The sequence below is a fragment of the Ixodes scapularis genome, unplaced genomic scaffold (assembly GCF_016920785.2).
Source record: "Ixodes scapularis isolate PalLabHiFi unplaced genomic scaffold, ASM1692078v2 PGA_scaffold11__112_contigs__length_91849675, whole genome shotgun sequence".
Classification (NCBI taxonomy): Eukaryota; Metazoa; Arthropoda; class Arachnida; order Ixodida; family Ixodidae; genus Ixodes; species Ixodes scapularis.
The window spans coordinates 27,174,871-27,191,853 of NW_024609837.1; the positions used below are offsets into that span (position 1 = coordinate 27,174,871).

Genomic DNA, 16,983 nt, shown 5'->3' on the forward strand with positions numbered 1-16,983 from the left:
CTTGCTGTTCGATTCAATGATCCACCGTCGTGATTCACGCCGAATTAAAACGAGCGTCGGATTTCCTTCCTTGAACTCAGGCAAACCCTACAGCCTTCCCGACAGTGTACACCAGGGAACTTCTGTAGATTATCGTATATAAACAATAGGCACCAGAAAAAGAAAAAGAAAATATTAATGGAACAACGAGAAAAAATTCATATCTCAATAACGAGCGACCGTCAGTCCAGAGAACTTCATTAACACCTTAGTATGGTTCCCCAGTATCCCAGAAAAAAAACCATTCACCATAGTGGTAGCGCCGCAAAACACGAACCAAAACCGATATTACGTCCTTGAACTGCCTGCGTCCAATTACACGCAATTAACGCGGGTGCGAAGGCAGACACACACACACACACACACACACACACAAAATGATCATTACTAAAGCTCAGCCTATAAGCGTTCTGCGCGACAATAATATAATTGAAACTGTAGGCAGTTTTCTCGCGAACACTCGCTGGGGCTCACTTTGCCGCACGTTCCCCTCCCTCTTCCCCTCGCCTTCTTTCCTCCTCTCTCCCGCGTTCAGTGACGTCACGCATACCACGTGACGACGCCGAGCCAATCGCGTTCGGTTCGGACTTCTCTCCATCTGCCCGGCGCGCCGGTACAATACAAAACCGAAACCGCACGCTTGAAGCGCCGGCAATCTGAGATATCCTGCCGCGGCGGTTCGACACGGAACAGTCGCTGCCTTTGGCAACGCCGCAGTATTTTTGTTCTTAACTGTTTTATAGTTTAACTGTTACTAGCGGTTCTGATAAGTCTCCGAGACTCAACGATTCCACCCGGCGCATTTTTTGTTCGGCGCTCGCGTTTTTGGGTGCTGTGAAAGTGCGTGACCACCTGTTTGGAGGAGTCCGATTTTTTTTTTTTTTTCTGTTCATTGTTTAAATTATTTGTTCGACGTCGAAGCCACGAAAATGTTGGACGGATTCAAGATCAAGAATGCTGTTATTCGAGAATCTCTCGCCGAAATGCTGGGAACATTCATTCTTGTGGTGAGTCTATTTCTTATACGAATACAACTTTAATTAATATTGATTTTTTTAATGCATACGCAAAATTCATTTATTTAAATTATACATAATAGCAATAGACCCTGTGCATTTTCTGGATATTTATGTACGTAAACCGCGAAAGAAGGAAAAACAACATTAATTATCCTGCGTCTGTTGACCTACACTCTAAAAAAAAGTCCTTGCGTCTACTTTACCGCAAAACACTCGGAGAGCCAATCATCGCCACTTACGGAGGCAGCTCAGCGAATGACGACGTCGAAACATCGTTTAGACCAAAAAAATGCAGTCTAAGTTGTGACATTAAGCAATGCAAAACGTCACGCTTGCATTGCTTAACGTCACAACTCAGACTGCATTTTTTGGTCTAAACATGTTTCGGCATCGTCATTCGCTGAGCTGCCTCGGTAAGTAGCGGTGATTGGCTCTCCGAGTGTTGTGCGGGAAAGTAGACGCAAGGGCTTTTATTAGAGTTAATGCATGTATCTTCATTACTTCGTGATTTGTTTTAGTGCTTTACGAAGATTTATTTTTTGCTATTTTTCACTTGCTTTAAACTATTAGTTCATATATGGAATACAATGTAATAAATGCTACATGAAAATTCGCCTTTTGTGAAGAATTAAGAGAAATGTTTCGTAGCTCGTACGTTATGTCGTAATTCGTACGTTATGTCGATGCGTAGTAACAGCCCATACAATTTTATTAAAAAGAACACCTGTTTTGTGCATTCTGCTTTTTTATTAAGTATGGGTAGTGGCTATTCTCCCGGCAACCGGGAAAATAATTTCCCCGAATTTCTTCCGGCAGTCGTCTCTCTGGCCCAGCGACAGCTCAGATTATCTTTTTTTCTGTAATTAGCCGCCCCACACTGTCACTACGAAGCGGCGTGCCTGGGTGGGCCACGTCTGTTAGCATTTTTGTAATGAGGCGCCGCAGAGTGCCATCGCGAAGTGGTGTGAACGCGTGGGCCGGGAGGGTTCACACGCGCCCCAGTAAATACAGGCGCGACGAAATGTTCCTATACAGCGTGCAGTTCACGTAACGATTGTCAATGAAGTGTCGTGTCGATGAAGTGTTAGTGTCGGCGAAGCGTTGTGTCCATGAAACTTGTATCCGCGAAAAGTTGTCCATGAAACAATGTGTTTTCATGAAGCGCCGGGAGAATAAGAAAGCCAGGATCCTAGCGCCGCGTGTCACATGATTTCAGAGAGCTCATGGGAGGCAACTGCCGGTAGAATTTCGGGAAATTATTCTCCTGGCTGCCGGGAAGAATAGACACTGCCTCGAATATATTTGGACGAAAAGCCTGGGCGTAGCACCCACTCAAATTATATTTAAAAATTTGCATGTTCAATTCAAATATCGCTATGGTCATAGAGATATCGCGAATAAAATATATAATAGAACGTAATGGTAAATTGTTGCAAAACAAGAATTAGGAGTATGCAAGATATACTGAAATGAATTTATTACATAAGATACAGACTAAGCGAATTTGAGTTGAAGAAACAATTCTAAAAATATAATCACTAACAACATAAGAATTAGGAGAAAAAAAACACAGAGCGCGGTTTTGCCATGATTCCGCTCCATGTTTCGTGAATATTGCACAGCTCTGAGGAACGCGTCGTAGTGAACTATGAAATATTAGAAGATGAAAACCTCTTCTACGCGGTATACAACAGTTCGCTCAAAGGGGCGATCAATGGCACATATACAATAACGCTACACCTATTGGTTAATTAAGAATGTGATTAAGCTTACCTTCATCTCTTAAGTTGAAAAATAAAATGAAAACGATATTTTCGAAATAAGGTTATTGACCAACTTAACAAATACAGAACACAGCTTATTACAATCACTCTTCCTACTCCGTGATCTGATTGGGTAGGGAGAAATAAGATACTCCAGACTGGCCACGATCCGTGTTTCCTAAGATTCGGAAGGTCTCTAAATTATCAAATAAAAAAAAAAGTGTTTCAATTATTATCAAGTACTGAATTACTTAATACTCAAACTAGGAACAGTCGGATCCTAAAAAATCTCAGTAAAACGTGTTTCTTTCTTATTTTTTAGTTAGCTTTGTAATGGGTTTGCTACCGCTTACCAAAGTAAATGAAAAAAAAAAATGGCAGCATATAAACTTAACGTACCTACAATTTCTGAAATGTAGTCTTTCAATAGTAGGCACCGGTCTAATATTTCAAATAAAAAAATAAAGTACGAAGGAGACCTTTATTGCGGAAAGAAACAACCCGACGACCTTCGCATCCACGCCACATTTTCCCACAGCTCCGGGGAACGAGGGCTATTTCTTAATGCGTCTTATTGTGTCCGTTCTGTCAGCGTTTAAGCGCACTTTGTTCCAAATAGACGCCGCGGCTGGCAGTCCGAATCGACCGGGGAGCTAAAAGTCGTGCCCGCGTCTGACGTATATATGTGTAAGCGCCCATTTCCCCGAAAACCGCGTAAATGATAAGTGGCGCGTATTGTATCGTCGTCCCGATAACCATGGTATGTATGACCAGTCGTTGACAGATGGCCATGCACGTTTCCTTCAATCCAGGGCGGGGGGGAGCCAATCAATCTATCAAACTGCCTGTTGATCGGGTGGTATTGTGAGCACGCTTCGTGCACGAAGCGGCGATAATCACATAGGCTATAGGGGGGAAGAAAAACAAAATGGGTTATTTGTATTTTGCGTTTTGGTAGCTTTGGTTCATCAGTTCCGTTCGCTGCTTTTTTGTCGAACTGCGATACGCTATTTATAAAAGATTATTTTTGCCGATGGTGATAAACTAAAAATACAAGCTTCAAAACCTCGGGAAGTGTACGTTCCGTTGTCAACTATACTGTTACTCATACTTTCTCGCAATTATCGTATTATAAACAATGTTTCAATATGTAAGTGCCGCCGATTACGTGTTTCTATTTGTTAAAGCTACATATACCCATAGAAACTGAATGGTTAATTAAATTGAAGGAGTGGTTTACAGTGTTCCCGCTGAAGCGATATTAAGATGCTCAGCATTTATCACGTCTCGAGTTTCTTAAACTGTCGCTGTCTAAAACGAAACAAAAAAAGCCTAGAAATAGAAATAAAAAAAAAGCCTTACGTTTGTTCTATTAAAACCTGACTTACAGAGTTCGCTAACCAATCTCGATAATGTAAATATTGTTAGGTCATCGACCTCGGAAGTTTCATTTGTAAAGCCAACCTCTCCCGTAGCCTCGGGCCTCAACTGCGAAACAGCGGTCATTGACCTTGCTGCGAGAACGTGCGGTCCAAAAGGACACATGAATGCAAAAAAAAAACCGAGTTTAAGTAATATTTTCAACAATTATATGATTATTTAACGCTGTGACTGTGAAGACACAAAGCTAGGCCTAATTATCACAAGGCAACCTAGCATCGAGTGGAATTTGTACAATATAGACCATTTTCAAACGTAGAGCTGCTGCGCCAATAATTCCGAGTCCGTTTTGAACCATGGTTAAAAGCACTAAAAAGACCAGATAGAAAACACGGGCTGTTAAATATTTTGTCTTTTTCGGCGCTTTTAACGATGGTTCAGAACGTTCATCACCAACTAGCCCAACAACAAGTTTTTTTTGTTTTTTTTATTCCGCATTCCGAGCATGTATGCGGAGTGCAAGTGTCGTCTGCTACTTGCACAGGGGTTGCGAAGATGTCAGAACGCCGAACTCATATTGGCTGATAAAAAAAAAAAAAAAAAAATAGTGCGTAGACCTCAAAGCATCGATCTAGCATTGAGGTCTATTATTCTTTCAATCAGAGCCCGGAGTCGCTCTGACGTCACCGCAACTCCTGCGCAAGAAGCAGACGACTTGCTTTCCGCATCCATCCAATGGATGGATGGATGCTAACGGCTTTACACCTTTTAGAACGGACGGTAGCTTGCGCCACCTAACCTAGAAATTAAGAACTCAAAAAATGACACCGTCAATGTTGCTCGATGTGGTTTGGAAAGGGTTTATTGCCGAACCAAAATACTAGACTGAATGAGCGCAGAGGTGATCGCTTGTTGGCGTTATGATTGATGCAGCGATCAATCGGTCGGTATTAATAGATACGGTGCTACTACCATTGTTCCCGGTTCCGTTAACGTAAATACATTGACTGCGCTTATGCTGATGCTACATCCACGGAAACATGTAGATTACTATCGGTCCGCGAATGTATTATAAATGTGTGTATACCTCACTGCGATCTCATTAGCTTCAGCGCAATTATAAAATGCGCGGAGCTCGCCAAGCCTCGCATTCTTTTTAAGGCTTTTAATTTGTGGGTGATATAAATTGAACTGGTAAACTTGATTTCCTCCAACGGTGGATTATCTCGCTGCTATGTTTATCAGATCGATCAATCGTGCGTTTTATTCCGCCCACATACACCCGGTGGGCCTTACGAGTGTGGAGGAATTAAAATGGCTGCGTCTATTGAACCAACTTTAGGGCGCGGCTACGCGTGTGCGAAAAACAACTTTACTAACCCGCCACACCGAAAAAAGTAATATATATATATATATATATATATATATATATATATATATATATATATATATATATGAGTCGTGTGCGCGTCTGCGACACCTTACCAAACCCTAACGTGTTCTTGTGCATCTATACATGCCGCGATCGACACCTTACTATGGGGAGCCGATCGCCAGTGCTCACTCAGAGAGTGACTCATTTATTTCATATGCGCAGAAGCAGCTGGCGTGGTTCTTCGGTAGCGCGCTCCCTTCAGAAATCAACGGACCCGGGATAATTGATCATGAGAAAACCGCGGCGGGGTTATTGGGGGAGGTTGTTTTTTTTCGAGCATTTGGCAATATCGAAGAAAGGACCTCCTACAACTACAGAATTTTGAGTGAGCGAGGAGAGTCCATAAACATACGAACCCGGAAAGGTTTGGTTATGCGCGGCTGTCTGTTCGAAATATCCCGCCATGTGTAAACTATCGGAGACAGAAAAAAAAAGAAAGCTTACAATAATTAACAAGGACGTGAGGGTGAAAGCCTGTACACGAGCCGCGGCATAAACAACCGAGACAGCACCGGAGATCGATAAACCAGTGATAAAAAAAAAGATATAGAAAAGAAAAAAGCTCGGCCAGCTCAAGGGGAATTAATAAAGGGACGCCACAACATCGCGCCTAGGCCTTGGCCCCATATAACAACCAATTGGGGAGAGGAGGAAGCGGTGAGGAGGGGGAAAATAAGAAAGAGAAACACAGTGAGAGTCGTGCACTCACTAAAAACGGGCTGCCTAACGAGACTTTGCGAGAGTGACTCAGTACGACGAGAACGTAACGTACGTTCGGTTTAACGTTGCATACCACGCACTAAATGACGAGATCTAGACTCGCTTCGACGACCTCTTGGGAGCATGGCGTGTGTTTAAAGAAAAGAAAGCGCGAAAACTTCAATTTCATGACGTCACGTAAATTTGATGCCGCCGCAATCGGGACCTTGGGGCGGGGTGAGGTAACCGTGAAGGTGTGACTTTAACTGGAGCTGCAATGCCTTTGGCCAAGGGTGTTTTATCTACGCCGCTTAATGTACCAAAACGCTCTAGGGTCCTTGATATATCGTTCTCTCTGCCTCTCTTATAATCATCATTGGAAAAAAATATATTAGAAAGTTTAAAAGCGACGCTTACCCGAAATAGACCACGCCTTCTTAACTCCGGTGCTTATCAGTTTCACTAACGGCGTTAGCACTTAAAAGTATGAAAAGTTGGGCGAATTTGTACAATAACATAAAGTAAAAAAAAAAAAAAAAACTATGCAAGAGGAAAACGGACGACAGCGACATCTGGCCCGTGAGTTCCTGTTCTTCGTTCGTTGACTTTTCGAACCTTTTTTTATTTTATTTTTTTATGACGCTAGCACGGCACATACGCCTTTCCGATTTTCTTAGCATATAACTCGCTAGACGTTGCTATAGCGACCGACACCTCAAGAAATGCAAGGCGTGGCCTCTCATGTACAGGCTTCTCTCTGTGATTCTGTCGTTGGCGTTCTTATCGGCTATAATGCCGGGGACTAAATGCCGCAAGCCCACGACTCGCGTCCAATCAGCGAGAGAAGACGAGTCCTGGCTGTATGCTAAAGCTGGCGTTGACCACTTGTAAGGTTAGCGTTGACCACTTGTCAGTCGTCAACGCTAACCACTTGTAAGTGGTCAAAGTTAGCGTTGACCACTTTTAAGTTACGTCAAAAATCCAGCACTACGACACTGCTATCTAAGTGCACCAAACTAAAGCCCGTAATGATTGATCTGGGGCACTTTAAATAAAGTTTATTATTATTATTAAGAGGTGCGTGTTTGTAAAAAATTGCGGCGCGATTTTTTTTTTTTAATATTCATGTTTAGACTTTATTTAGCAATCACGGTGTCGCCCTAGACTATGGTACATCTATTTTCTCTCCGACGATTAACTTTTCTATTGTATGTCTGGAAAATCCTTTAACATAGCACACGTTCTAAGCCCCCCCCCCCCCCCCCTTTCTTTTCCCACATCCTCCGCGATCATGTAACGGCGAAACGTCCGCCAAATTTGGAGGGTGCCCGCCATATGTAGCAGATTTCGTTGCCTCAATGTGCACAAAATATTGCACGCATTTTAAGTGCCGTACTTTCTCGACTGTATAGTACACACCCGCTGCACAGTACGCGGACCATGGTCCTCAAAAAACGTTGACAATAGTTTTATAGCGGGCACAACCAGGATAGCGCGTCTTTCACTTTTGGATTTTTGCGTCACCCGATCCGACTACGTCACACTACTTCACCGCTGCGACCTTCGACGCACTCACCGCCAGGGGGCATACTATCGGGTTTGCGACACTGGCGACCTAACGAACCATGAGAACGCCGGCGTTATAAACACGAACACGAAAGCGGCGAGCGAGATTCGTGAGAGCTCCGTTGTTCCGTCGTGAGCTGCCTGCACGGGTCGCCCTTGCCCCGCTGAACGCGACCCCCCCCGGGCGGTTCAACGTCGTCTCCGATTATTGGACGGCCGTTGTCGACTGCGGCGGGGATATTACACGCGTCTGTCGATGGTCTATCGAATGCGCCGCTCCCATTAAGGACTCCCGCGTCGCTGGCGTTACCGGCCACGGACAGGGAATGGGCACGGCGCAGGCGGTCGCTGCGGTCTGTCGTGGCGGGCACAAATGCGTCGTCGTTCATTTTACGCAGGTTTCCGCCGTATAGCCGGGTTTGAAATTTTAAAGAAGAATTCGTCGCCTTTCGCGTTTCTTTTTTCTTGCAATGAAGCGTACCGTAGATACCCGAGAGATAGCCCACCTAAAATCGAATGAAAAGTGAGTGACAATGAGGAGTGGGCTAACTATCGGTGTGCAATCGAGAAAAGTTTAAAACATGCTATTTTTAGATTATGTGATTCTGTCAAACTTGTTATTGTGGCAAGGGGCAATGAAGCAAAGATGACTGTACTTCCCAGTCAGCAATGTTCGCTTATATCCCGCCATAGCTAACTAGACGCATTTACGCTGAGGTCATTGATGATCCGAACATACGATTACTAGGGGTGGGCTATCTTTCGGTGTTTAAAAGAAAATAGCAAATCAAGCCCAAAATAGGGGTGGGTTAAGTTTCGAGGGTGGGGATCTCTCGGGATTTCACGGGATTTTCTTTCGGGCTTTTGTTTTTACAACAATAATCGTTGTTTTGTTTTTTTTTTATTTTTTTTTTGACGGGGTTTCGCAGTTGAGAGTTTCGCGTACGTCCGTCTTGGCCTGCTAAATTTAGCGGCATAATTGGTCCGTTCATTTTTGGCGGGTAATCAAAGTGTCACGAAAGGTCGTGCCACAGTCTGTGTTAAGAAGACCCCACTAGACGCTCCACCCTTAACGGGGAATATATATATATATATATATATATATATATATCTTTCTTTTTTTTTTGCGATACACATTACACAGCAGTTGTTGGCTTCGTATAAACGAAAAACTAAAGCTGACAACAAATTTATCAACCAACGTGTCTTGGCAAAGCGAATACGCCTAACCCCGAGCTTGCTGTCCTTGTCCGCTTTTATTTATTTTTTTTCGCTCTATTTCCCGTTCGTTCTTTGTTACCACTATGCCACGTTTCTAGAAGCGGACTGCTTTCCCGCCAGTGAGCAAGAAACTCAACTTATCGAGGTGCAGAATGCTGTAAACATGTTAGCCCCGAAAACGAGAGAAGAACACCGATAAAAGTCGACAGCCAACCCCCAAAGTCAAAGCGCGCTCGAGGTGTGAAACCGTTCTCGGCCGCTCAAGACACCGCGAGATTGATACCGTGGGACGAGGCTGTTTACACGGTCCACGATATCATCGGGGATGATACAACACGCCGGAACGCAGCTCTCACGGGACTGCAGCCTTGGGTCCCGATAAGCGGCGACTACGAGCGACGCGGTAAACAATACACTCCACCGGCAACGCATCCCCGCCCATTGGACGGGGATTCACTCCACGTGGAAACACCGCGCCCAATTCGTACCATGTACGTGACGTCATCGACCAACACGCGGCCGTGACGTCAGGCAGCTGCGGCGGCGCTGTCGACGGCACTGCGCATGCGCAGACGCTTCACTTCATGCGAATTTCGTTTCTGCGCAGGCGCAGTGCCCACACCTGGTGTGGGCCAACGCGGGCTTGTTTGCAAAAAGGCTGCTGGTCTATACGGTTGATCATTCTTAGCTATATTTGCCGAGGAAAAAAAAAATATTCGATGCTGCGAAATATGTGCTGCAGTGCAGAAAGTACGCGCTCGGCAACGATGACACCACAGTTCTGTTTTTGATTCATTAAGCGATGATAGAACACGTCCAGAACATGATGGACGCTATGATGGTGCTCTTTTTAAAGTTGTCTGATTGGCCCATCAGCGCGCAGCGGCGGTTGCGTTCCACACTTCGTCATTTCCTGGGACCTTTCATTTGTTCTCCGCGATTGGCTGTTTCAGTGTTCGGCAGGAAAGCCAACTCACATATACTTTTGTTCTGTGTGGGCAAGTGCGAACCATGTACTATTTCAAACGCGATAGGTACGACCACACTGTCAGATTTGTTGTAGTTGTTCCTTGTGTGCGTAAGCGTTGAAATATACTTAAAAACCAAGAAGGGGAGGGGAGGAGCGTGAAGGAAGACTCCTTCTAATGGGGGGCCTGCCAGTCCCGCTCTGAGCAATAAAAGAAAAAGAGAGAGAGAGAAGGAAGAAAGAGAAGAAGGTTCAAACAAGACACACACTGATCAAAAGATATTAAGCGGTGTATAGTCCAGCAGTGTCAGATCTGCCACCTCAATGGCAGGAGGTCATGCTACCCGTCACAGTCACAGGCCTTGCGCCAAGCCGGGCCCGCCGTACTGGAAACTGGAAGGAACAACAAGCACTAAAGATGGTCATCCAGACCGGTGTCTTCCAGGAAAGTCAGCAGCAGGGCGAATGTTTTCGTAGCGATGCCCCTGGGACCAGGCGGGAAAAGCAGGCGCGAAAGGCTCTGCCTTGCTGCGCCTATTTGACGAAGCTCAAGGTGGAGTCTAGAACGCTGAGCGTCGAAGATTGGGCAGTCACAAAGGAGATGTTCTATATCCTCGGGAACTTGGCATATCTGACAGTGTGGGCTGCCCACGCATTTGATGCGGTAGAGCCAAGATGCCGTAAAAGCTGAACGTGTTCTGAGTCGGTGAAGAAGGGCTGCTTTTGGGCGCCCCAGTTCGCTGGGGTCCGCTGGTGGTGGGGTTCCTCCAGCAACTTCTAAATCCGGGTGTCTTTTTTTGCGTCTCACATGCAATGAGAAGCCTGGCCTCGTTGATCTTCGGCACGTGAAGAGTGCTGTTGGTGAGTTCACGTGCTTCAGCTGCGATTCGGTCGGCCCTTTTGTTTCCGTCGATCCCACGATGAGACGGTAGCCACTGAGTTGTTCCTTGTAATGTCATTGTAATCGCAGTTTTTCTTACTGGGAGGTTATAGGGACATCGTCTCATCATTTGCGCTCTCTTTCTCTTCGTTATGTTGTCCTGTTTGACCCCGTTTAAAGTTTTTTTTTTTCGTTCTACAGAAAAACAATTGGCTCTATGTTTTTTTTTAATTATTTCAAAATAGATAGATAGATAAATAGAAGTATATTTCATACTGAATTCTCCAGATATAGTTTCGAAGTACCCCTTAAATATTGATATGACAACACCACAAAAAACGCTCACATACGCTCAACGTTACGAAAATTGCAACACATGCCCTAGAGTCACCTTGAAATAGGAACAAAAAAAAAATGGTGCAAAAATAACTGAAAAACATAATTGTGACAGTCGACATCATAATTGGCCAGTTGTTTCAGAACTCGCATTCCGAACTTAGCTCCACGAAACATTTTTTTTTTTGTTCATATCCTACGTGTTTTTTAAGTGCCGAAAAAACCTTTCCCCGGCATTAAACCGCCTCATTTACGGAGCAATGCAGGGACCTTTAATTAAAACAACCCGTTGTTGTACAGTGCGTATCTAGCTCTTTCAGACAATCTTGTTGAAAAAAAAAGTTACTCTTTCATATTCCCTACTTTTTTTTACCTACTTCACGTTCACTTCTTCATTTCGTTTCATCTGCCTAATTCAGAGAGTTAAGAGAGACACACTCAAAACCCACTCATTGTGCTGCAGAACGGTTAGACTGTGCATCGCAGCAGCGACTGTCCGGAAGTAACTTCCGAGGTCGCTAAGCCAGCCGGATGTAAGAAAGACCAGAGGAACTAGAAACTATCTGGAGCAGACGGCTTCGAGTGAACCAGGAAAGAAAAAAAAAAAATAGCAGCGCGTCGTGCTCACCCAAACGATTCTCCAACAACGCCGTTACGGATTCGGGTATCCTCCGTTTCAACAAAAGTCCTCAAAGAGCGCAGACTACGGCCCCCCAGCGGCCAATCACAGCGTCGGACTGAGACACGTGACATCTTACCGTAAGAGTGCGCTCCTGCAACGGAGAGCTGTCACGTGGTTCCTTCTGGCGCTCTGATTGGCTAAAGGAGGGCCGTAACGTTTGCGCTTTGTTGGACTAGGCTGAAACGGATTGTGTAGCCTAGCTGCACCCATCCGAGGCCAACGGCTCTCCAAAGGCTGCGGACGGACATTACAGCGTATCAGTCGGGCGAAACGGGAAGTTAAAAGGGGTATGCATTTGGGGGAAAAAAAGAGACCGCGCCGCGGAAATAATTTAAGTCGGTGTGGAATTGTAACAGGATAGGGAGCCAACTATATAAGTTTGAACCGCACTCGCCGCCAGTCTCTTCGCAAAAGAAAATGCTATAACAACATCGAAGGAAACGAATGTTAGCTTCTTGTTCTTCGAGTCGAGTTCTGTATATACCTCGTTTCGCGTCCGAGTCCGAACGCGGCCAACAATCCGAATGGATTGTAGAGTCGCTCGCATGTCCTTTAGAGGGTTTGCCTTTCGGATGCGCTGTTACGTTGAACGTCGTGAACAACCAAAACGACAGTTCTTAACTTTGTGCGTTTGCTTTTACCGGCCAAACCAATCGGGGACAATGAATGCATCGTGATTTTACGCTTTTTTTTTTGTGCGTGGTTGGTTCAACCGCCGACAGCAGACGTACAAGAGCGACGAAGATCGCCGTTAACCGCCTCTACATTTTTCGTCCTCCCAACATTCTGTCTACCTTACTTTTCTTTCTCACTTCCCGCCAGGCATACGTTTCCAATACCGACATTCGTGATCTAACCTCAAACCCAGATAAGTCTAAAAATCGCATTTAAAAACATGCGGAAAACAAATTGTGCGTATGACGTTACAGCCGCGTGACGTCACAGCCATGCGGCTGTGACGTCACGCCGCAGCGGTGGCGCTGCCCTCGGCGCGGCGCATGCGCAATAGCTTGACCTCCATGCGGAGCGAAAGTTCGACTGCTTCTTTTGGAGGGGTTGTGGTGACGTCAGGACGACGCAGAGCTCTGATTGGCTATGATTGGACGGATAGTGGGTAGACCTCAAAGCAAGCTGCCTCGAGGTCTACCCATCATCCTTTAATCAGAGCCAATCAGAACCCCCGCAAAAGAAGCAGACGGACTTGCGCACCGCATATCGTGTCTGCGCACGCGCAATGCCTACACCAGGTGTGGACAAAGGCGGACTTGTAAGTAAAAGCGTGTTAGTCTATATGTATGTTTAGTATGTTTTAGTCTATATGTATGTCTATAGATATAGACTAGTCTATATCTAGTATGTTTTAGTCTATATGTATGTTTTTCATCGAATTCGTAGAGCCAATTAATCGATACGATTCACGCGAAAAGTTCTAGAAATACCGAGACTGAACTAAAATATTTCTACCTAAACACATATGTATAGTCTATGGTGGGAACACGTGAAACAACATACACAACTCCAAAATTGTTTCGTTATTTATTTATTTATTTTTTACATTTTGAGAATTTATTGTGAAGCTTGCACCGATCTGTCTTCCAAGCACTCTGTAGAAAAATAAAATCAGATAAATATCTTTTTTTTTTTAGATTAGAACTTACGCACAACTGACACAACAGGCGCTCTGCTTCGCAATAATAATAATACTCATAATAGCCGGCAATAAGCAGCAATTTGAACCCACATAAAATAAGCGTGAAATCAGACGTGTTTGTAAACGCATAGGCAATGAATACGAGACTGACCGGGAAACGCGCCGGTTCGTCACGCTTTATCGCGGCGAACGGTTTCGACAAAGTCGTCACACACTGGAGCTTGCGATTTGACACCTTGCTGTCGATCGGTCTACTGACGTGCCGGTCGTTGCACACGCATAGAAAAGAACAATAGCACTCAGCGTGTAACAAACTAAGAGAACCCTCCCACCCAAAAAATATAATATAACGCCAAATTAAAACTAAAAAAAAAAAAAGCGCAAGAAAGTGAAAGTGAGAGGTCGTAAGAGTGTGAAGGCTGAGAATGTGAGTTCTCACATTGACCGGGCGGGTCAAAGCGGTGATTCGCGCCGTGTCCCGTTTTTGTTCGCCAGATCTTGTCTGAGTGGCTGCGCCGATAAAATAATGATATCATCGCGGTAACAATATACAACGCAAAAAAATATATGTATATATATATATATATATATATATATATATATATATATATATATATATATATATTTATATTGTGACCTAAACACGCACTTCGAGTTGCCCACAAAGGCTTCCGAAACGAATATAACAAAAACAAAAATAATGTAATAAAAAATGAAATCGAACTTCCAAGGACAGACTCCGCCCTCTTGTCTGTCGCGGCGACATCTCATCTGAGAGAGATCTAGCGTCGCCGAAAAATATGTAGATAAGTTCAAAAAAAAAAAAGAAAAAAGATCGGTTTCTCTTACGGTATCTGTGATATCGCAGAAACAATAATAACTAGTGTAACCCTTAATTGAGCACTTAAGCTTCTACGCCTCCGCGGAACAAAAACAAACAAAAAAGCGGCGTTTCAACGCTGCCTACCTGCTGTGACAACGTACCATGCATAACGAGACAAAACTAGACAAAATACGACCCTTAAAAAAAAGTAAAGAGCAATACGACGACACAAGAGAGCGAGTGAACAACAAAATGGCGACTGTAAAAAGCTCGAGACGGCGCCCCACACACAAAAAAAAAGTATAACAACAAAACAAAGCGATAAAAAAACGGAGTACCACACCTTATTTTGTTGACCTGAAAAAAGAAGGCTCGCCTTTTTCAACCTCCGACATGGGGAAGGAAGGACAACCTTTACAAAACTCTCTCTCTCTTTTTCTCTCTCTCTCTCTAAACGCTTTTTCACAGCGCCGCCATATTGCCGGTTATTAAAGCCCACTCCCTTCCACGTGGCATATAAATAAATATACATGAGCCTTCGCGCCTCTGGGACCGCTGCTGTCAACGTTCCTCTGAGCGTGCTGATAAGTACGTAATGATATGGCCTTTGCCTTCTAATTACTCTATCCAAACATTAAATATTTCGCGGACACTATTATTCCGTTGCTTTTAATTGTACACTCGAACTATGGCGACTGTCCCTTTTGTCCGCTGATCTTTGTTCCAGCTACGATAGCGTACGTTTCAAAACGGACCCCAAATAAACGGGGCCAAGTTTGCATACAAGCACTATCAACGGAGGGAACACGCTAATCATAAATTAGATTATATGGTATCCTTTAGACTACGCTCGAACGTGGCCCTCCCAAGGCGCCTAATCGCCTAATTGAAGGGAGAAGGTGTACGGCAGCCTGCGCCGTGGCACTGAGCCCACCGAAACGTTAATGCTCAGTCTCATAGCCCACACTGTATCTTTAGGCCTGAACGTATGTTTTTTGGTTCGTCCGCTTCTCGGGATGGGGTTGCAGTGACGTCGTCGGAACTACCTCAAGCTCCGATTGGTTCCGATTGGAAGGATAGTGGGTAGCCCCGAGGCAGCTATAGCATTGAGGCCGACCGGCTATCCTTCCAATCGGAGCCAATTGGAGCCAATCGAAGCTCGGGGTCGCTCTGAGGACGTCACCGCAACTCATGCGCGAGAAGCGCACGAGCTTGAGCTTTGTATGGTCGCTCGCCGAGTTCTCTCCGCAGGTTACGGCGACCCGTTCTCGCGAGTGGTGCTTTGCGGGAGAGCATTTGCCAATACATCGTAAAAAAATACCGTCTGCAGAAATGTCCCAAGCAAAAGTATGCATGAAGCAAACATGCTTAAAGACATGCGTGAGGCATGCCCTCACATAACTATGTCCTCATTTCTGCAGCGAACACTTTTTTTTTTGTAGGTGTTATAGGAGTAGTTTCACTGCGGCTTTAAAGTACAACCCAGGTTATACCTATATAAAGGTCGGTAGAAAAGCACGACAAAAAAAAAACAAAAACACATCAAGATTAAAGAAAAAAATAAGGAAGTGTTATTTTTGAACAAATGAGCAGCGAAATCGAAGCTGCAGGAGCGAGCACGTTGTCTTTAGCAACGCTTGGGTGGCATCAGCTATAGCACTCGCAAGAAAAGCAGGCAGGCACGCTCTACGGTCACTAAATACACTACGCAGTCAAGTATATTGAGGGGGGGGGGGGGGAGAGGTATTTTTCTGGTTGAGTTGGATAAGAAAAGAAGATCGATAGAGGGTGTAGAAACGTCTTCTAAACCCATTTCGAAAGTGTGACCTCTGTTGGAAGCTGAGGAATCCCCGCACAATGTTGCAACCCTAGAAAGTCTACTAATGCCACTTCATTCCCAGCTTATGCAGTTTTGGAATGTCACGTTTTGTGGTGGTCGCTTGTTCCGCCATTGTGCAGCGCTTCGGACCAAGTTTTAACAAGAAGCGCGTGACTTTCGAAAGGGGTTTATTCGCGGCGAGAAGTTTGAGTATCGCCGCCTGGTGGAATTTTTTCGCAACCCAGAGTGAGGATAGTTCAACTGCTGCAAGCACGTGCAATGCCAAGCTTCCATGCATCATGAAAATTAAAACAGCCGTGTGGGTAGCACGTGCACTGCCCACTGTGAGGAAAAAAGGAAGCGTCCCAAACGAGCTTCTCACCTTGAACACTCTTTTTCACCTGAAGAACCGTAGTAAAAAAAGGAAAAAAAAAGTGCGGCTCTTGGCGGAACATTACTAATTGTCCTCTATATGCGGAGAATTAAAATATAAGTAGGTTCATTTGAGACGAGATATATGTTACCTTATCAAGGCGTAGACATTTTAAACGCCAAAAGCGTCGATTCTTGCTCCGACAGCCAAATCTTTTTAAGATCTACCTCGCGTGGCGTATAAACAAGGCACAAAACTTGCCTGCTGGATGATGACAACAAGTATAATGGGGAGAGCAAGTCGTCTGCTTCGTGCGCAGAAGTTTCGGTG

At 44.8% G+C, this 16,983-nt stretch overlaps 1 protein-coding gene across 3 annotated transcripts in view; it reads left to right on the top strand.

The window, feature by feature from the left end:
* Positions 1-659: 659 nt before the first annotated feature.
* Positions 660-16,983, top strand: part of LOC8028464 (aquaporin-10) — a 63,702-nt gene continuing 47,378 nt past the window's right edge. For 2 of the 3 annotated variants that reach the window (XM_029989270.3, XM_029989271.3), the window contains exon 1: positions 660-1,046. In XM_029989270.3, the coding sequence (XP_029845130.1) occupies positions 969-1,046 (78 nt within the window). In that variant the 5' untranslated portion in view covers positions 660-968. The remainder of the gene's footprint in view (positions 1,047-16,983) is intronic. The other variant, XR_005716089.3, reaches the window with a different exon arrangement.